At 38.1% G+C, this 22,296-nt stretch overlaps 1 protein-coding gene across 1 annotated transcript in view; it reads right to left on the bottom strand.

Annotated features, from left to right (window-relative positions):
• Positions 1–822: 822 nt before the first annotated feature.
• Positions 823–22,296, bottom strand: part of hpse2 (heparanase 2) — a 56,128-nt gene continuing 34,654 nt past the window's right edge. Inside the window, exons 5-12 of the mRNA XM_034897805.1 lie at positions 21,226–21,397; positions 18,079–18,126; positions 12,652–12,745; positions 11,582–11,688; positions 11,205–11,319; positions 7,729–7,874; positions 5,410–5,556; positions 823–2,738 (exon numbers count right to left, since the gene is read on the bottom strand). Of these exons, the coding sequence (XP_034753696.1) occupies positions 2,576–2,738; positions 5,410–5,556; positions 7,729–7,874; positions 11,205–11,319; positions 11,582–11,688; positions 12,652–12,745; positions 18,079–18,126; positions 21,226–21,397 (992 nt within the window). The 3' untranslated portion in view covers positions 823–2,575. The remainder of the gene's footprint in view (positions 2,739–5,409; positions 5,557–7,728; positions 7,875–11,204; positions 11,320–11,581; positions 11,689–12,651; positions 12,746–18,078; positions 18,127–21,225; positions 21,398–22,296) is intronic.

The following is a 22,296-nucleotide window of genomic DNA, read 5'->3' as shown; positions in this document are numbered from 1 at the left end:
AGGCTGCCATCTTTACCGACTCACTGTCATGAAACTTCAGTTCAAGCCTCGCTATTTTTACATATAGAGCTTGTCTGGGAGAAAGTGAATAAGTGTTTAGTCAAAAGGCAGACAACAACCTTCATCTCCCTTCTACATGATTTTACCAAGCAGATCCCAGTTGTCTATGCATCAGGAGACACTGAGCCAGGTCTGGCCCAGGTTCAGTCTGTCTGGGTGCAAAAGCGGAGGTCTGGAGGTTTAACCCCATCTAGGATTAATGTTTCCCATCAGCAGCTGTCTCACGCAGTGACAAGACAGCACTCTTCTCACTACAAAGACTTTCTCCAGCTGCTTCCACATCTGGGTCTACAGAGTGTAACAGTTTGGGTATATGAGAGAGAGTGCACGAACAACGGTGACTTCAACACTGTGGTACCTTTGTTTAAAGATGCTGCTAGAATCTGGCAGTTTTATTTATAGGTCTCTATTGAGGGTAAATCTTCTTTTCTTTGTGCTCCTGTGGTGGTGTGTATCATATCCTCTCATCTCTTTTTTTTTTTTTCTTCTTCTTGAGACCATGTGCTTCTGCAGAGCCCTGTTATAGCCTGAGAACTGCTGGGGTGTCTGACTGGAATGCTCAATGTTAATTTACTTGATGGGACTTAGCTGTTTATACAGAAGTATCCTCTCTTGCAACATAGTGAGTTTACAAGCAAAGTTGAATATTGTTTGATGAGTTAACAAACTATATAGGAAAGCTTTCCTTGCTTTAGTGCAGATTGCGGCATGAGGAATTTGTCATTTTGTCTCAAGCCTATACAAACGAATGCAACGTTTAATGTATTTGTAGATGTTTATTATGTAAACTTTTTTTTAGGAAAAAATAATATATATAGGCACACTTTACATATTAAAATAATGCTCTCCAAAAGAAATATGAACATCTCTACATTAACTATGAACACATTCAGAGGACAAATATTTATATTTAACATGTTCAGCCAAGGAACCTGCTCCTTCTTTTCTTCCACCAAGTAAGAGAGTAAAACTGTTATCAATGTTCTTATGCATGTGGTTTAGTCTAGAGAATGACAAGCCAATCTTTAGATAAGATGGTTGAATAAAACAATAAATGCAAAACATGGGTTATGAACTATAAACCATCTTCTGCACCTATGACATATGCATCTTAACAGAAACCCTGTTTTTTTTAGTAAAATTGAATTCGATTTTTTTTTTAGATTTGGGGCATTAGTACTCACATAACGGAGTCTTTTATAATAGAAATATAAAGACAAAGCAAAGTACTATATCATATAAATTATATGTATTCTGTATGTAAGTAAAAATATGTTTAAATCACTTTTTTTGTCACTCTTTTTATGTACAATACATTATCTAATTATATATGACAGTAAATCTGTACAGAATTATGTAAAATATATGTATATTTAGTACAAAAAACCCTAGCAGCATAAGAAGATTATAAAACGTGAGATCACACTGAAGATAGTGGAAAAGCTTCAAATATACCTGAAAGGAATTGTATTTTTGAATAGAAAACAAACCCTAGATTTTATATGGATGCAGGCTGCATGTGAGGACAGATGTGACAGATGGGTTCACATTGATCTTCAGCTATGCATCACTACAACACAACACTAGAGACACATACTGGTTATCGTATTCTGCAGCAGCAGGAAAGCAACGATACACACAACATATAAAAACAGCCTTTAAAAGTAACAGATTTTCCCTTTATGCCGCTTAATATGGCAAAGGAAGAAATGTTTACTTTCAGAAAAAAAAAACTGGACAGACACATCAGTAGCTTTATCAATAAAACACAACCATGCGTGCGCACACACACACAAAGAAACACACGCACGCACAAGGACACGCACACGCACAGAACTTGGCTAGTCCACACATGACCTTAAACACACCACGGTTATTTTCTCTTTGTGGAAAGGATCAAGTCAAAGTGAAGTTGACTTGTGTATGCTTCAGAAACGCTGCCTGTTCAGAGTTTTCTCTCAGTATTAGAACTGAAGATTAGAAAAAAAAAAGGAAAACTCTTGGCAGACACCGAGATAACAAACTCTTAGGTTGTACAATCCAAGAGAAGAACATATAGCTTAATCAAGTCAAAGAATGTGGACGATTATATTGCATAACTTAATACAAAACTACAAGAAAATCACATTCCAAAAAACTCTTTGAGCATATGAGGAGTTGCTGGTGAAAATAATTGAAAAGTGAACAGTGCAGCCCTTTCTATGTGTCTTGGGTAAGTCTTTGTTGGACTGGAGAAGACAATAAGGGTAGGGCCAGGTTTTAATTGTAATTTAAATATCACCATTAAAATAAAGGTTGAAGAGCTTACGTTAAACTAGAGGATTGCACTGTATTCAAGCCAAGTGTCTATTCTACTGAAGGGGTTTGTGTCTTAAGCAAGACACAAAAATCCTAACAAAGTGGTATTCTGACATCCCAGTGAAGAGCCACGGTTTGTTAAGCTTTGGGTCAAACTGGAAAAGGGTTTGTAGAGCTCTGAGCGTCACTCCAATAGCTCAGGGATGGCAGTTCAACGTTATCTTCGACAGGCGTATGCGTTAATGTTTTTGATGACATAAAATCCTATAGTCATGGGTGGCATTGCTATTGTTCTTCCAGCCCTCAATGTCTTAGGCTTCAACTCTGGGAATTTCTCATCGTCCATCATTAACAGCTTCTCCCCATTCAGCTGGACATATCTGCAGAAGGAGGATACAGAAAACACAGACTGCATTAGCTCAGCTAGACACGGCTTACTTCACCTGCTTTCTGAGACATAAATCTGGTTGTTGTAGAAAATTGTGAAACAAAGATGAAAATGCAGTTCATCACTTCATCAACAAAAGACAGCAAAATGCATCTTGAGTCACCTAGTTGAATTTGTACACATGGGGGTGCTGTTGTTACAAAATTGCAATCTTACAACTCCATAGTAGTACAATCTTGACTTCTCGCAGAGTAAAAAATTTGGAGTCAATTGCACTGAAATAGTACATTTTAAAGACTTAAAGCAAAGGAAATGTTCTTATGCAGTATCAATCACTGCTACTACTCCACTACTAATACTCTTTAAATTATAGAGCTACAAAAACTATTCTAGTTACTATTGTATTCTAATAGGATATTTGAAATACAGTTTTCAAATACAACTTGTTCAAAATATTATTTTGATATCATTTAACATGTCATTTTTTTTTAACTAACACAGGTTGCTATAATACGGTACAATAATAACATTTCAGAGTGTTAAAGTAAATTAAATTGGATTTTTGCAAAACTAAAGATGGGGGGATTAACTTTCTTTGCAAAGGAAACATAACGAGTTCCATCATCATACCTGTTTATTGTAGAGGCTAGAACCACTGACTCCTTTTTCTTTCTATTAAGTCCTAGCATGGCATCAAAAACATTCAGTAATAGTTTTACCATAAGAAAACGTTTAGAATACGACATATTGTTAAAGAGTAGCTATTACACGATGGATTTTAGTTTGAATGCTATGGTAATTATCACAAACAGATTGTACATTAACCAGAAGATCAAACTTAACAATACAGCAGGAAAATATAAAAAAAACAACGTTGTGCAGTCCGCTTGAGTAGGGTTGCCTATTTTTTTTAAAATATTGTTATAATGTAACAATGTCATATGTTATGTAATAAATCATGTTCTGAAAAGAAATTATTTCCTTATACTGTATTATCACCTTTAACACACTACTCTGAGCTGATAGTATTATACTATAAAGGTCACTAAAATGCATGTATTACAGCCAATGGTCTGGATATTTTTAAGTGAACCTCAAATTCAATAAAATATAAGATTTTCTCAGTAAGGAGACATTTTGAATCGCACTGAGTTGCTTAAAGTTTTCCTTGAAAATGCATGAACCTGAATACTTGGCAATCGTTAAAAACGTCCCTCTACCCAGACAAATTTATAGACATCTGGTATTGCTAAATTCTTCATAAAAGTCTCCCTGCGCTGCCGGTGGTAAAGGAAAGCACTTAAAGCCTGAAAAAGGCCCATCGTTAGGTTTCTCTCCTATTAATTGCCTTGCAATCCTGTTTTAACACCTAAAACATCCTCCATCGTTATGCTGTTATTGAAGGATCATGCCTGAACCTCTATTAAGGCTGCATCTCGGATCGTATAACACACACACACACACACTCTCTCTCACACACACACACACACACACCCACACAACACACAAAGTTCCCGTCATTAGACTGTTATTCCAGTATTTGAGGCTTAAGTCTGAGTCACAATAACAGCCCATATGCTTTAAGGAGAGAGGAAGAGACTGAAAGCATAACCATCATTTTTTTTATCTTATGGCAATGGGACTAATATTATCTTGAAATATGAAGTGAAATATATCATAGTAAAAAATTGTGAACGGTTGAAATTGCTTAATAATGAAAGGCAATAAAAAAAATCAATTCATAAAATATCTGCCACAGGATATTAAAAACATACTCAAACAAAAGGGCGTAACTGGAACTCTGTGAAGGACTCGGGGCTCAAGCAATATTTTCTTTTTATACTAAATTGGCAAATTTCAGTTGCAGGAAAGCAGGGCAATATCGTGCCAGTAAGAATTAATAGTAAGCCTCAATGTTCTTCATCGAAAAATAAAAAAAAGGTTTTATTTTTTATTTGCTTTTATTTTTGCATTATTCTTTATGTTGCCTTCAACTATCCACGACAGGAAGAAGTTATTGCACGTGAGCGCATTTTTGTGTGTTTTGTGGTGTGTATTCACACAACATGCCGACTCAGTTATTATCATTATGCAGCTCAACAACCACTTTTGTCTTAGAATGTATTCACGGCAGCGTTGAATGGGTCAGTGTTAAACACCCTGTTAAGGGTGAAAAAAATCAAATTGAAATCCTATAAAGTTTTTCATCCTCATTATCCCTTTACCTCATTTTAAGCCTTTCACACCTTTGCAAAATTAATAACTTTTAGAAAACTGCTTAAATCAAAGTTTTCATCACTAGAGAAAAAAATCTTAAGTGTGTTATTAATATGTAGACAAGCAATGACAGGACTAGAAGACTTTCTTTTGCTGCCCATCTTGACCATGAATCCCAGGCAGAAGAGGTATTGTATCTCAAAAGGACCTTTAGGGTTAAATACAGGATAAATGCAATAGAAAAATAAAACGACTTGTACGGCTGTTTTGATAAGCTGGGTCTCTCACAAGTGCATTTGTCACGTTTGATCAGTGCGAATGAATTGAACGGGATGCTCTATAAGAAGACCCATAGTTGTTTGGATGGAAAACAATTCTTCAATGCCGGTGTGCGTGTATATGTACACACAGTATGTGTGCATGTGTATTAGACAGAGAGTACTAACTTGGCTCTGAGTCCGTCAGTGCCGTAAGGTTGCAGAAGGTACTGATGGACGGTATTGTTCCGCAATGTCCCCGCCAACTTGATTTTCTTTCGCGACCGATGCAGGTTGATGATGTAGATTGTTATGGACCCTCTCACATAGTTAGGACTGGTGCCAGAAAGAAAATGACGAACATCACATTATTTTCATTTATCATAAGATAAGACAATCAGGAAGAAAAAATGCTCTTCTCCACATCTGTTAATAGGGAAGCATTATATATGACATTGCCATGTTAAATGAAATTCTCTATAATTAAAGATGACTACAAAGAGAAGAAAGCCTTTGATATTTGTATCACATACAGTAAGATAATCAGACCACAACTCCTTGATCTAATCTGGATCAAAAGGCTCACTGAAAAATAATAAAGTTAGATGAAGCATGCTCGAGAATAGAATTCTATAAGTCAGCAAGCTATAATCTATATTTAGTATCAACCATAATAAACCAGATTTCATTTTTAAAGCCTTTAAATCATCCCTTAAATGGCAAAAACCATCTAATGGAAAAAACCTGCTGCTCTTGTACAGTGTCCAATATTAAAACCTTTCGCTGTTTAGCCCAGGGTCATGTGTAGGGTGTGAATTTGACGGGCAACACTTCTTGAGTTACACGGACAACAACGTTTGAGTCCCTCTCCTGAGAGCAAAGCACTAGGGACACAACTTGATATGGATCCTGGCCAGAGGTAAATAACTAAGTGAGACAGATAAGACAAACATGAGAAAATCTAATAAGGGCCAAGCTATAAGGAGAAAGACAACACAGCTGTAGTGAATACCACATGTCGGCCCTGGTGTTTAGGGTCAGGTCTGGTAGACATCTCTCCCGGTTACCACCTCCAAAATCTCATATCTTTAAAGAAATCTTGGTTTTTGGTTCAATGTTTATCTTTGTTCTTTTGAGCCATTCATTTCATCAACCCTTCAAGAATGCCAATATTTACTATATTTACATAAAGAAATAAAGCAGTGTACCGTTGATGGGAACACTGTGTGTCTGGCTCTCTGTTAAATTCTTGCAGCCGTGTTTCTGAGAAACATGGACCATGGCTCTGAGTGATAGATCAGATGGTTAGATGGAGGGAGAGATAATGACCTCTCAGTCCTTTCAAATGATGAGGTTCCTAGCGATCCAAACCCGGGAACATAAACATGTGTTGATGCTGTTTGATGTTGAAGAATTGCTGGAAAGTGAAAAAAATGACATGCAAACCGCTAAAAGGGTTAAAAGGGCAGTGAAAATCAAATATCTAATCTGCAAAGACTTTTCAAACCCCTGACTGCCTGAGCACATTTACAGTCTTTGCTGTCTTACACAGTACAGTCAAACAACTGAGATTACAACGGTTCATCCATTTAAAGGCTGACTGTGTAAAACCACAAAGTGGCAGAAATAATGGTAGCTGAAACTTTTGGATTTAGGAGGGACTGCTTTAGTGCTTCACTGTCTGATCATAGGAGTCCATGGTTGATTGGTGTGCATGCGATGTGCATCTGTTTACTCCCAAATTCACCATACATACCAGGTGGCTCAGTGAGTATCCTTTTTGAAAAATATTTCAAATATTTGCATGGATGTCATCAGGCTTCATTTGTGTGTTAGTTATGCCACTCCTGCCTAGTTATCAACCATCTATCTGTGCAACGCTCCACTATTTTTCTAAGAGATGTTCCACCTGTAAACGAGCCCTGTCTAGAGTAAGGCCGTAAGTTTAGCCTGGTGCTGACAGCCACTGGCCTGGGTTAAATGATAACCTTGAACAGGCCATGGTGGCACTCTTTATCTCCTCCCGGCACAGAACGCCTTATTGTCCCTCCTCCTCCCCCTGGAATACCCCCCTCAAGCCAATCCGAGATGGGATAAAGGCCTAGCACACCTTTCAGCGGCCCTTTGACGGCAGGGAGACAGAACCCACACACCTGATAAGTGATACCCGTTACGTTTTAAAGGCTCTGAGCTGTGAATGAGCGGGTGTCTGCGGTCTGCTTATTTATGGGAAGCTGAATGGGCTGGCTGGGGATTTGGTTCTTCCCCACCAGACACTGAGCCTCAGGTGTTTGCAGGAGGACACATGAAAAACCACAGCAGTCTGTTTTCCATCTAAATCTTTAAGGACATTGAAGTATTACTACACATTGCTGAAAGGCTGACAGGGTGTGTGCTTTGTCATCTGCCAGCTTCAAATGACCAAAAATAGCTCACAGTATATAATGTGTACTCTTGTTTAAGTGCACGTTACAAACTAATCCAAGGAGGTTAAGCTGTAGCACGTACTTGTAGTAACTGGTACAGTGGGCATAGATACGTAGTTTGTCTCGTATCACTCGTCCTGGTTGAGGCTTCCTCTGCAGTCCAGCAACCTGCACAGCTAAAACCCTTGGACCAACCAGACGCTTGAAGACCAGAGAGAACCAGTAATCCTGTAAGGGCCACACCATCTCGCGCACACACACACACACACACACACACACACACACACACACACACACACACACACACACACACACACACACACAGTTTAGCATCATAATGCTCAGGAAAGGATTGACAGGGTGTTGCTGTTTTAAGATACAATGCAAAAGCAGGCATGCGTGAAAAAGAAGTTTCAAAGACCTGATCTGACCGACAGCAGGGAAACAGTTTAAAAGCGTTGCTGACTCCACTGTAGTTTAATGTGAGGGTAAATCTAACGTGAGGATTTCTATTGAAAGAGATCATTATCAAAGCAATGTTGGATTCTGGATTCCCATGAAAGAAAATATTGCTAAAATCTCCATTTTGTTTCTTCAGCCATGAAATGTCCTGGTGACTGTAGAATAAGTTTCATAATCTGTCAGAATTGAGCATGAGCAGGCAAAGCACATGCTGTGACATGGTGAAACAAAAGAGTTAAAATGTCAGCACTTTATACTTGACACTTAGTTGTAGCTGATTGGCCCATGTAACATGCTACGTTCTAACAACCACTGACCTGTTTAGAATTGACAGGTCTTAAATATGACATTTTACAAAATATTACGCTCCATCATGAATTGCTGTTTTTTATGATTTTTGTTGAGTGGTCCTCCATACTGTGTATCACTATATAGACTAAACAGACTCAACACCTCTCCAAGAGACCCAGAACAACATGTGTTCCTCAGGAAGTTCCCATGCAATCCTGCATATGGCAACATTTAAGGGCTTCTTTTTTCCATGCAGGCTTTAACTTAATTTGCTGCCAAGGCATCGAAGAAGCAGAGCACAGTATGGAACTGTATAGTGTTGGCCAAAACAGAGGGATGGAAGGTCGTATGAATGTATGGCCAGAACTGTGATCTATGCTTATTACATGGTGTATATAAAACAAAGAACAGTTACGAGTCTAGAGTTTTATTTTTGCAAGATGGCCGCAGTGATGCTATTCACTTGCTTTGTGTTTAAATTTCAAAACTCAAGTAAAAGCAACCATCAATAAATGATATATTTAAAACTATGGCTGTGTTAAAAATCTGAGGTCCTAAATCCTCAGCAGTCTGATTGCCTGCCTGTTTTCCTTTCTAATTGTCTGTCTCCCTGTCTGGCTCGCCCTGCCTTTTTAGCCCCCAACTCTCCAGACAGACAGACATCAATTAGGGGAAATAACTACTGCTAAAACAGTCTCATAAGTATTTGCAACTTGTAAAACAATGTTTTAAAACCACTGTTTTAGCAACATAAACAGCCATCACTTTGAGATCCAATCAAAATACCATAAATGTAGACCAGGAACCAGAGAGGAAGACAGGCAGGCAAAAGATAACTAGTGGACTAAAGGATTCAAGAAAAGTAAAAACATACAATCAAACCTCAGCAGCATAGTTATTATAGAACAAGTAGAAGAACACAATTAACCTTTAGTGTTTAGCTAAATAGGGTAAATGAGAATTGTCTGGTTAAGACCATGGTAATCTCTGAGATTAAAGTATGAGCTCATAATATTACAATGCATTTAGCAAAAAATGAACCATCTTTAGCAAGATTTAATTGGGGTTAACAGTTGTAAAAAATGAAGAGAAAAAAATATCCAGGAAATGGTACTAATAGTAATACAAGTAGGCTTTATACCCATATTATGTAGAATCATGAAGGTTTTCAAGTCGGACGGTCCAACATGGGGAGAAGGGGCTGTTAGAGAAAGACTAAATTGTAAGCGTACTGCTTCATCTCGCTGATTTGTATCTGAGATTTATTTGAGGGCAAAACATAAACGGTATTCACCAGAAATATTTTCTCACTTCAGAGCATTTAAAACCTTTCCAGACAGAATCAATATGCCTTAGCCCACTGGCAGACACTAAATACGAACATTTCCAGCGTTTGTCAAAGAATGAATTTTACTTCACTTTAGGAGTTTACAACCTAGGAGACAACAGGTTGTGCCATTGTGCAGAGTGTAAACAAATCAAAACAGATAAAAAAAAGAGAGGATGATTGAAATAGCAGACTTAAGTCAAAGGGAAGGGAAAGCTGTGGAAAAGGTGAAGTGGTTGAGTCATTCAGTGGGCAGGGTTTAAACTGGATTCTACCAATGAGGGACTCATCCGACAGGGGAAAAGGGCCAGGTCATAAATTTACCAACAGAGGACAGGTTGACCCTGCAGTGAATTCTCTCAGCAGGTAGGCTGGTGCAGCCTTTAGACATCCAGCCATGTTAAAAGCATTGTGATCCTAGCAGGAAACCCTAGTTCCCAGAAAAATAATGGAAAAGAAGAGGGAAGAAAAATGAAGGCCATCTCGATTGTTTAATATCTTATAGTTGAAGTGAGGCAGAAGAAAGTGCATGGCGGCTAGAGGGAAGTAATGAGGGATTAAGTAAAAAACGTTTGTCAGATTTTGTAAAAGTGATTATGTCAGGAGCCCAATAACAACAGCGGTTAAAATGGTTCTTGGGATTGCATGGAATTGCAAATACTCAAGAATAAAACAATCTTGAATAATAACAAATGTTTGATACAATCTTGTGTTTTATTGTAGAAACATCCCCTTACTGTAAGGCTCTCTACCCTGCTCTGCCTCAGTTTAATATAAACCCTTTTTACGAACTTAATAAATCTTTTTTATGAACTCGGCATATAGTAGTATTTTATCACTCCTTTGCACTACTAATTAATTTTTTCCCTCAGGAAAATGAGATTAGTTTAACACTAAGACGAGACTTAAAGGTACCTTTAAAAAAAGACCTTTCACCTCAAAAGAAGGCCTTCAACACATCTATCTTATTAAAATGATTTTCCCCATTCTGTTACTGCATGATTCCAACCAAACCACGGAGGAACTTGGAATGGGGAAGTTTTATTTCACACAGTGTTGAAGGCTATTTTTTTTTAAACAAGCCTGTGTATCAGCATCTCAGGTTGCAGATCTCTCACCGGCCGACTGTCCCGCACAGAGAAGCACACAGTTGTGATGGGGGTAGAGGGAAGCAGTGACACTGTCCTGAGCTACTGACAAAGGGCTAAGGTTACATGGCATTTCGCGCCCGCGACTAAGCACTCATCACTACTAAATGCCTTTCATCTCACCTAATAGCTCCCACGGGAAAGAGCAAGAGGTGCAATCGAGGCACTGGGTCCGGTACAGAAAAGGTACAGAGCGTAACAGGACTACTCAGGTCAGACATTATTATGATGATGAAGGGTGAAGGGTGAATTGAGGCCCTGACAATTAGAACAAATTCTATTCTATCTATGACATTCTAACCATGGCTGAACTGAAATTGAGAGACTCACAGGTAAAGGGTTAAAGTTCTGGTCCACAAGGTGTGTGTATCCATAGTCAAAGAATGAGTGACGCAAGACAACATCAATCCCCTGCACAGCAGCCATACCCAGCGCATTCACCCACCTGGAATACAAATGAATGCACGCCACACACACGCACACGCACACGCACACGCACACACACACACACACACACACACACAAACAGAAAATAAATATTAGAAATGCAACAGCAGATGCCTTTGATTGTAATAATGCATTGGGATAAACACTTTTTTTTTAATCTTGTGCAGCTGGTTTCCTTCATTATTATCAAACTGTATCATTGCCTACAGAACACACCATAGTGGTTTCTTAAGCAGCTACATCACGATAACAGTACTTACAGAAAGCCGGCAGCGTATGTGTCAGAGAGATTACTGATGCCTCCTGCCCACGCTGGTCCCAGTCCACCTAGCCACACCTTCTTACCAGGAGTATGTGTGTTCACAACCTGTATTAGGAGTGAAATCATCAAAATCCACATGGGAATTAACATTGTGAAAGCTCCAATTGAAATTCACTTTTGTGTCTTAAAATCAATGCATCATTTTCATTCAAATGTTTTTTAGGACCATTACAAAAGGATCATACATTTATAATACAAGTAAACCAAGTAAATTGGTTCTAAGGAGCTATTCTGTGTTTTACTAAATCCTTTTCCTGGTACTGACTGAATTTTATTGACTCCGCAAGCTGATGAAAGGTCATCAGAGCTGGCAACAAACCACTTTCCACATATGCAAATAGACACAGAAAAGTAAAGATGCACACAGAATAATAATGTTTAGGAAATGATAAACACAAAAACCTGATCTGACTTCAACTGAGTGATACTGCACCAAATAATCCCACTCAATTACATTTCATTCAATGTTTTAAATTTTGTTCTTAGGAATGATTGCTTCTTTTTCCCTGAGGCACTTTGGCACTGTTCATCTCTTACAACTCAGCAAGTCAACCACAGCAGCTAGTGTTGATAATATTACTTCATAGTGGACGCAACCATTTTGCCCTGAGGGTTAAATCTTGCGGTTAGCACATGTGGCTTTATCATCACAAATGCTAGATGCATGACTTGGCAAACTCAAATAAAATGCAAATATAACTCATGATTAAAATTCGTTGTTTCTTCATATCCTCCCTCGAGGTGGTGTCAATGACCTGAGATAGGACCTCTGAAATATACACCAGACATTAATCAAATTTTGTATCTACAACACAGCTCGAAAACTTACCCGTGGTTTGCATCAAGCAGCTGCATCAGAAGTAGTTGATGTGAATATATATATATATATGTATATATATATATATATATATATATATATATATATATATAGTGTGTAATTTACATAAATCAGCTTAGATTATTCATAGTAGAAGTCAAATTCTAGGACTTTAAGGGACACTAAGGTACCTTGGTGACTTTAGTGATCTGCTCTGTCAGCGTGTCCAACAGACGAGTTTTTAGGAAGTCCTCCACTTTGTTCACCCTGCCATCCATGTAATAACTGTAATGGAAATGGAAGGAAACTGCTGTGAGAGAAACACTCTGTACTGTGCAACAAACATCATTATCGTCACATTATTACAGAACAGATGGTGAAAAATAAACTAAAATTTACAAGCTTCATTTTGATTCTCAATCTAAAACTCACCTCTGTTTGATTTTGACTAAGTTAAATTAAAAATGATCTCCATATTCTGGGTCATTAAATTTTTTTTTGACAGTTGGCAATCTGAATCCATCTACTATTATCACTTTGGTAAATAAAATGTTATTATATTATATAACACTACCAGTCAGGTGAGTGGCCCGTTGACTGTAAAACAAGAACTCATTATAGAACGCAGTTTTTTTTTTAAATGAGTGAGTATGATAAGTATGATTTTTTTGGTCTCACACGTAGTACACAATACATCATTTCACTTCAACAGCTATGATAAACATGTACTGACATATTCCATTTTACTTTAGCATCCTGACAATCCAATTCTATGAGGGAATTGGAAGCCCTGAGATGTCAGACTATCTAACAAGGCAGACATCCTTGTGTGTGTGAGAGATAAAGACAAATCAAGATGGTATTGGGAGAGGAACATCTCATGTGGGCAGAGAAAAAGTCTCTCCAAGAGAGCACACACCCCACTTGTGTTTCAGGTACCATAAAACACATCTTAGATCCTATTTGCAATGCAGAAGAAAGAAGAAAACTGTTGAGTCTTAAAACTGCAATGTGTCTTAAAACAAATTATTAATCAATCAGTCAGCTCATTATTTAGATGCCTTTCCTAGGTGAAGTTATTTATGAAAAAAAAAAAAAATCATAAAACGTTGAAACAGTCTTTTTTACTCTCATTAGTCTGGCTTTACAATTTTGCTGAACCAATCTATGTTAGTCTACACTACTACACTAAATATTTGTATTTACTTTTTTGTGGACAGCAGAAGGATTCCTGCTAACTTCATTGGTATAAATACTGAATGCTAAGCATGTAATAGACATCCTCCCTGTGAATATCCAGCCCTGTAGGATGATCCTCAAATTATATTTGTAAATGTTAAACCCAGTGATGTCATGTAGGGGTAACAACACTGGCCTATTAGACCGTAGCATTTTGCTGCTTTTAATGTGAAAACAGAAAACCAATACAAGCATGAGAGTTCATGACTTATGTAGAGGCATTATCTTGCACAAAACTCAACCAAATGTGTTTACATGAGAACAACTAATTGCCCAAATCTTTCAATCATCTTGCATTTATTGGTATTATTTTTACAGCACCATGATAAAATAAAATTACAAAAACAGATGCAACACCTTAATGAGAGTTAGAAAAGCTGGGACTCATTCCGAAGCAGATTTCCCTTCATATTATTCTGAAGCAACAAATGTTATTAATCAACTAAGTGCACGATCAGCTCAGCTGAATCCTGCTCAAGGCTGCAAATGTTTTGTTATAATTTAGTTTATTTTTTTTCCTAAACCAAGAACACTATGATAGGCAATTTACAAAATAGGTTCAACAAATTAAATGTGGTGCACTAATTTGTGAATAAGGATAGTAGACAAGGAGACCATATATTCATAAGAACTACAGCATCAAAAGATTCCAAAACAAAGGTTAAACCTATTGTATGTAAATCTGTTTTAAAATGTCTGATCTGTCAAGAAAACTGCTGAGAACAGAGCTGAATTTTATTCATGTGTGTTGAAGCAGTGTTGCAATCTGAGCTTAACCTCGTTGACAATTTCGTCACTGTGTTGGAAGGGTTCCAAGCTCCTGGCCTCAAACTGTAAACAACGCATGAGTTAAGTCATGGCTTTACACAAATTATTTGGTTATCCTGTCATCTTTCCAGATAGCTCACAATAGCTCTTCAGTCCAAATCCCGGAGAAAGAAATTCCAGTTCATATATGGAAACAGAATAACAAAAAGTTATTACAGCTATATTTTGCACTACCAATCGGAATTTTGGTTGTTCTATAAAACCATAACGTTACAGGCCAGATTTGCTTTCTTTACTTAAGTTTAATGGTTCGATAGAGCAAAAACCCCATAAGAAAATTAAAGAAAACAGTTTAAGTATGTTGACTAGGACTGAGGGGATCATAGCTTGGTATTCATAAAATTGAGTCCAAGCTCCCAAAACAGATCAAAGAGCTTTTCCTTGGTTCATCCAAAATTTGACATGATACTTTAGCTGCCAGCTTGACCACAATTTAATGAAGTGCAAAACTGTGTCCAGTTGTTTTCGGACAAAGATCCACTTGGAGAGCTTATTTTACACAGCTCTCATTGTGCCAGCACAGGATCAAAGACAGCTCACTACCAAAACTATCTAGCACCCTGTTAACACATAAAAATTGAACAGAACTATACACTACAGAAGAAATAGATATGATCATATGTCAAACAGGGACGCATGACAACAGAGATGCAAAAGTATAAATACCAGTAATGGAAAGAAACTCAAATCTACTAAAGTTTTAAAAGTAAAGAAGGATAATGGTTTTATTGACACTAATGTTGCGTGACTAGATGATCACAGAGGACTTGGTTTTAACTGTTTGGTGGCAGTCGCACATCTTCTCCAAACCAAGTGCCTTGTGTGTCAGACATGTCTTAGTTGTGTCATGCTGCATATTTTAGTGTCACAAAGTGTTTGTTTCCTGGTAATTAATGTTAACATCCTCTGCATGGATTACTCTACCTCTATCATGTATAAAGAACAAAACAACTAGTTACTACTGTAGAGCTGTAGTGGAGTTAAATGGGAATATTTAAGTAAAGCATGAGTAATCCTCTGTAACTGTTTACTTGTAATAACATCAAGTGTCAAGGAATGGCCATCTGGTGTAGCAAGAGATTTGTGGTGATTGGAGAAGTCTCAAAGTCAGAAGATGAGAAGATAATGTGTTCCTTGGTATGGACCAGCAGGTTATCAGGAAATCAATCATGACATAACAGTTTAAGGATATGTAGCTTCCCTCAGGAATGCCACCAGTGAATTTACAGTCCCACTGTGATTTTTAGACTGGAAAGATCACAAATCTTTAACACATCTTTTTTCTCCCCTCAGCTGTAAATAACCACCGCACCATGCTGTTTGGGCAGTACCACAGTCAATGCTGACTATGAAAAAGACATATGTGGGTACAATGTGTCATACTGGCCCAGTTAGAAACTGACTCACTTTGAGGCCCCAGTGCTTAGTACAAAAAGTGTTCATTTTCTAAAGCAAGGGTCATTAAGTCGTGCCTTTCATCCCTTCATTATTAACGAGTTTAGCAGGGCGCTTTTGCTTGCTTGTTTCACACTCAGATGTTCACACCACTAATACCCCAGTGTTGGAACAATTAGGGCTCACATTAATGGTGTTGCTCAGGGGCATCTAAACAGCTAATCGTAAATTTGTCTTCACTTTTCTTGCTAATATTTTCACAGCTAGAACTAGCAGCCGTCTGGTCACACACTTTCGCTGATTCTCACCAAGCAGCAGCCCATTATGTAATGCATAACATGTTAAATAAGTTAAGGTTAGAGGGTGTGGGTGTTATAGTTGGGTGTTTGATTAAGAAATCTGTCAACTACCTTACACATATTTTTTCACCTGCATCTAATGGTATCCAATCATACAGAGTTGTGGTTTTACTTGCACAGGTTGGAGATGTTCATCTGAGATTTTGAGGGCCAATAAATGTCTGTAAAAAGTTAAAAAGAGTTGTTGAGATATGGCATTCCGGACCAAACAGGTGGATAATGGTGGATAACATTGCCAAATAGTTAAAAAAATGTATGTTTAAAAAAAATTCAACAGGAACATGTCTTTCACAGTGTCAGACACAATGTCATGGTTAGCCTGGATAATTCACATGACACAGAGCCAATGGTTCAAAATGAGGTCTATGAATTATCCAGAGTATGTGGTGAGTGCACCACAAATGACAGGAAAAAAATCACAGAGTTGATATCTCAAATCCTGAACAAATTAAATCAAAACAGTCTGCACAGCATGCATACAGACCATTTGAGGTACGCCTAAGTGAGAAATGAACCCATTAACTTATATAACAAATCAATGGGTAAGGGTTAAAGTGCTCTAAAAAGAAAAGAAGAAAAAAAATGTGTACATCCAGAAAACCAAGCAAACATCATTGGGAAAATGGGCACATTCCTTCTATGAAGTGAAAGGAAACCTCGGATAGCAGAAAGATGGAAAAAAAGACAGAAAGAGAATGACTACATACACTAATCATGCTGTGTTGGTGAATCCAAAAAGCAGTTACTGAGACAAGATGCTGCAAAATGTCAAACTACAGTACAGTGTTGTGAAAAAAAATGTCATAACATAAGCAAAACCACAAAATGTTTTGTGATCTGGGGGTACAGAACTATTTCACTACAGAACCAACATGTTTTATCACCACAAGCTCCAACAGAAGACGTTTGACCTTCAGCCACAGGCAGACACACACTCACTAACAAATCCATATGATTCTCTCAACCAGTTGGTAGTGAACACTGCGTTTCCAACCGACTACGCTTGATTCACAACAACTTGAGCCAGCTGCAGTGGAGTAAAACCTGTGTCGTAGACGTGTTAATGAGCGGTCTCCACGTTTATACGTTTGGCTTCTTTTGTAGAGGTCAGAGTTGCTGTCACGCAGGCTGGTTAGAGTGGAATCTGGATCTCTAGTGTAAAACGGGCTAATTGACAGGGCAAATGCGCCAGAGCATATGGTTTGATTTTAACAGTGTGGGTGGTGTTTTTCTAAGCCTTACTGACAGCCCTGTCTCCTTCCGTTTCTTCTAATTTCTCCTAATTAGACCTGACCTTCACCTTAACGACCACTCACTCAGTCACACACACAGGGTTTTTCTGAGCATAAAGTGGGTGTCTTTTTGTGCAAGTTTAACATACGTTTGTAAAGAGATTCCGCTAAAACATGGCGGAAAAGATCAAACCATTGATATACCCGTATGCATTCCTACAGGATGTGCAATAGACAAATGTGACAGGTGTTACTAATTTAACACACACACACACACACACAGGCTTGTTCCTGTTTTTCCATTTACAGGATAAACAGAGTTCTCCACATTACAACAACATTGCAACAGCCTCTCTCAGTAACAGTATAATTTATGGTTGATAACGGCTGCTGCGCACACACACTGTGGTGATAAAGGTACAAAAACACAACCTGGCCATTGCTGTTTAATTTATGGTTAGTTAAGTGAGTAGTCTACTGTTTTAAATGGCTTGAGGGATTTTCTACGGACAATCTAGTAATAATAATATAATAATAAAATAGAAAAAAAGGGTAAAATACCTACTGTTGCCACGTAACTGCATCTACAACAGAGCCAGCATTCTTCATGAACCTAGAACACAGAAAAACAGAGCTATATTTACCTGAGTGTCACCTTTTCTTCAAACCTCATGTATTATTAAAATTTATTTTTGCAGTTATAGGCATTCATTTTATAGCATTTTATCCACCAACTTAACTGCCAATACCTGGGGATGTGGTATTGTAAGAACCTTGCTAATACAGGCAGGCAGACAAGGTTCAGTACAGGTTGTCAACATATGCTAGTATGCCCCAAAATTATTTGGAAAATGCAAGCAAAGGTAAATTTACCAGAAATTTAAATTTAACTGTATGGTAGCTTCATGTTGAACCAGGAAGTGAATATTTATTTAGTTTATGGCAAGCAAAATAACTCTTGATATGTACATCATAGTAACTGGATTAATTTGTAGTGTTAATTCTATTAAGTAAAGTTATATAACATCAAGTGTTTTAGGTAATATGGTAAATCAGTTTAAATCTAGTTTTGTAAAACAGTAAACAGTCCTAAAAGTGTTGTCTGCAGCGTGCTAACCCTAACCTGCAGTTTGCTCTCAGTCAACTAAATAAAAAGTCCTGTACACAAACACAAACTCAACATATACACAGTCCCTCCTGTTGTCTGCTTCCCTCTTCCTGAGCGTTTGCATCTGTGTTGTGTGTGTGTGTGTGTGTGTATGTGTGTGCGCGTGTGTGTGTGTGTGTGTGTGTGTTTCCTACTCTACCTGACCCATATCTCTCCATATTTGGGGGTAACAGCTTGTCAGACATGCCCAAATGTGTGTCTCTAAACTTTCACAGCTCTGGCTTGTTTAGTCTGTCCAGCTCTGATATTTGGACTGTTGAGCAGCTCAGTGTCTAATTCATCTTATTTCCTGAGAGCAGCAGAGTAGTTGGGCTGTCAAACACAAGAGCCACCCCTCGTAACAGTGTCAAACACACAAGAATCACCCCGTCATTAAATGTGTCACCCGTGACCTGCGGATACTCCAGCTCTCTCCTCTTCATCCTCTCACTCCTCCTCTTCTCACCACTTATCTTCTGCATCCTCCCTTTCCTTTGAGTCCACTGCTCATCAATCAGTCTGAACTGTACAGTACACATACACACATTGACAAACACAAACACACCACTTTTTTTCCTGAGTAAATTTGATCTGTCAGTACTCGATTAGATAAACAGAGTACCTAATGGTTTCACTGATGTAAGTAGCTCAAGCACACAGAGGAGGGAGACCCATATCACATTTTTCTACCTTCTCTGTCTTCCAACTACCTGTCAAAATGTGTGTGGTTGCAGAGAGGAGCTGGAGACAAATTCAGGCTGAGATATACTGAGACATTAAACTGTTCCTACGTATGTATTTGCACACAAACTTGCGAACACGCACACACACATCTTTAGCACACTTTATTTCAACTTTATGGACTCTATTTTGGTTCAAAGCAATGCTGTTTCCCATTTTTTTAACAAATTCAGTTATAGCCAGAGCTGTATATTTCACCTCTTTCACTTCTACATGTCTTGGTACCTGTGTTAAAGTAACAGAAATCTCTGGTGACAGACAAATAGAGCATTAATTGCAGCCACTCAAAACAGAAAGTTTAATAACCTCATCTGTCTACCTTAAAATCGTAAAATGAATAGCAGTGTTTATCAGTATTTATTCGACTATGGCTCAGAGCAAATCCATATGCAATTTTATCAACATGAGGCATTTCATCTTTAAATTGACTTATTTGGTTATACTTATTAGTATAAAATAATGTCTACAATTATTCTATATTGTCATAAATATTCTCTTAACAGGTGTTTACAAGTTTAAGTAGTGTGTGAAAAACACTGCTACATATGTGCTACATTTGAGAGTTAAAGTAAAATGTTAGCTCTGTTTAAGATACAATTTTAAATACAAGTGTAATGTTCTTTATAGTATTGAGGTATTTTGTTATTTAGGAATCTAAGGTCTTCATAAGGTCACACTGTTTTTGGAATGTGTGTATATCAGTGTGTTTATTATACAGGGCCACTGATGCATCCATTTTAGCCAAGTTTGTTTCCATTTCAAAAGACAAAAAAGCTCAGAAAGGCTGAACTTTTTTGGAAGTGATGAATATGTTTGAGAGATGCCCTCATCTATGTGGTCAACAACTGAGAAAGCATTTTTGCCTGAGAGGAGTTTAACAAACTAAGGCAGTGACTAAGTAACATGCCAAAGTAGCCTGCATCCCTACATTCAATGTCTTGTAAACAGTTAATCTGAGAGTTGTGGTTAGATTTAATATGATCAGGGTAGAATGAGGGGTTGTGTTACATGCAGCACAATTTTGGGTCACTCACTTGATTGTCCATCAATAAAGGACTGTCCAAATTAAACATTTTTTAACAAAAGTTTTTTGTTGGCAATGTCTGTGTATTGTTTGCCTTCTGTGTTTTATTTTCCAAAAAACACAACATGACGTGAATGCTATGTTTGTTGGCCAAAGACTAACATCTCGTACGCCTTGAAAGCATGAATAAAAAACTACCTTATCAATGGAGAAATTATATAACTTTGTCAAAGCAAAGTCATCAGCACAGCAAGTTTAATGTCTCAAGTTGGTTTGCATGACCTGAATGAAATCAGCCCAGAAGATAAGAAGTTCATTTAATAAACAAAACAGTAAATAATTACCGACTTATCAAGCAGAAAATAAAGCTAACTACAGTTCGTACATGCCTTTTTCTGCAGTAAAGGTATGACTATGAAGTATGATTTTACAAGGGGACAGGTTGCAATTGAGAGAGGGCAGTTAGATCAGCCATCAGAGTCAGACCGAAGCTGGTGGGGCTTCTGCATTAAACCAGCAGGTGGGACATTGCGCCGTCACGTTATCAATCAGATGACACCTTATTTAGGTTGACATGGTATAACTGGAGCTGAGACACTGAAACCTGCAGAGTGGAAATCCATAAACACTGAACACTACCTAAATGTGTGTGTGTATGTGTGTGAGCATTAAACACAGTAAAGCTCTGTAAATGTCCAAAACCACTGCAGCATACTTTCCACTACCTTAAACCCTTTCAAGGAGGATAGCCTAACAAGGCCAGAAATCCTGCACAATCAATGTTTTACTTGCTGACTCACCCATCCAGCAGCAGGATGGCGTTCTTCCTGGGTCGTCCTGCATTGGGGCCGTAGAGGTGAGCTCGGTGGTAGTAGCGCACAGATTGAAGCAGGGTCCGCAGCTTGGTGTAGTCTTGAGCCAACTGGGTGCTGTTGACCGCCCGACCCACCATGCTGCGGTAGGCATTAGGCTCTGCGAAGAGGAGATGCAGTACACTGAGCCAGAGGCAGAGTTTGCAAAGCAACAGTGGGGAGTTGGAGGAGAATATTGTTGATGTGTAGTCTGATCTTGCTCCAACAGCCAGTAGAAAAAGGGATAATTGGGCAATTCGCAGTAATATAGACAGATGGACTCAGTGTCAGGAAAATGATCCAAGCACACAGGGTGGCCTTGCAGAATCCGTGACACAGAGTGAGGGAGCTAGTTGCCCCAAACGGAGAAAAACTCAACTTTTACAGGCCGACTGCTCTTTATCCACCCTAAAGAACAGCATTGTGATCTGTACCAGGCTGTGTTTGAGCTGTAAAACTAAATATTTCAATAGATCGGTTTTGTCTGTGTATGTAGCTGTGTCTGTGCTGTATTCCTTAAAACTACAAGGAGAATATAGAAGCAAAATTTCAAAGGATCACCTTTTCACTCAACCTCCTTTCAACTTTTTTTACGCTCCACACTGAAATTTTCACATGGTTCAATCAATAGATTTTATATGGTGCTTTTAGGCTTAGGCAAAAATAAAAGTTTCTATTGTAAGCTTTATTGCAGATGAAATGAAAATATGAACTGATGTGCAACAGGGAAACAGGGCTCTGGGTGCACTGAAGACCTACAGGAACACAGATGGTTAGGATGACATGCGGACTAGCAGTTACTTTCATCCCTGAAAGAACCCTCACTTTAACCCTTAAACTCTCACTAACAACTCACCATCTAAACAAGGTCTTTATCGAAGCTGTTATAACCAGTAGATGTTAAATGAACAAAGTATGAAACAGCTTTCTAATAGCAGTTTAACTGGAGAAAACAACTTGTATTCTGGACTTTAAAAATATACCTTTTTAGACTAATCCTTTAGTAAAACTGAAAGTCCT

The sequence above is a fragment of the Etheostoma cragini genome, chromosome 17 (genome assembly GCF_013103735.1).
Source record: "Etheostoma cragini isolate CJK2018 chromosome 17, CSU_Ecrag_1.0, whole genome shotgun sequence".
NCBI classification, from domain to species: domain Eukaryota; kingdom Metazoa; phylum Chordata; class Actinopteri; order Perciformes; family Percidae; genus Etheostoma; species Etheostoma cragini.
The sequence above is the reverse complement of the archived record's forward strand: the minus strand, read 5'-3'. Positions and strand labels throughout refer to the sequence as shown.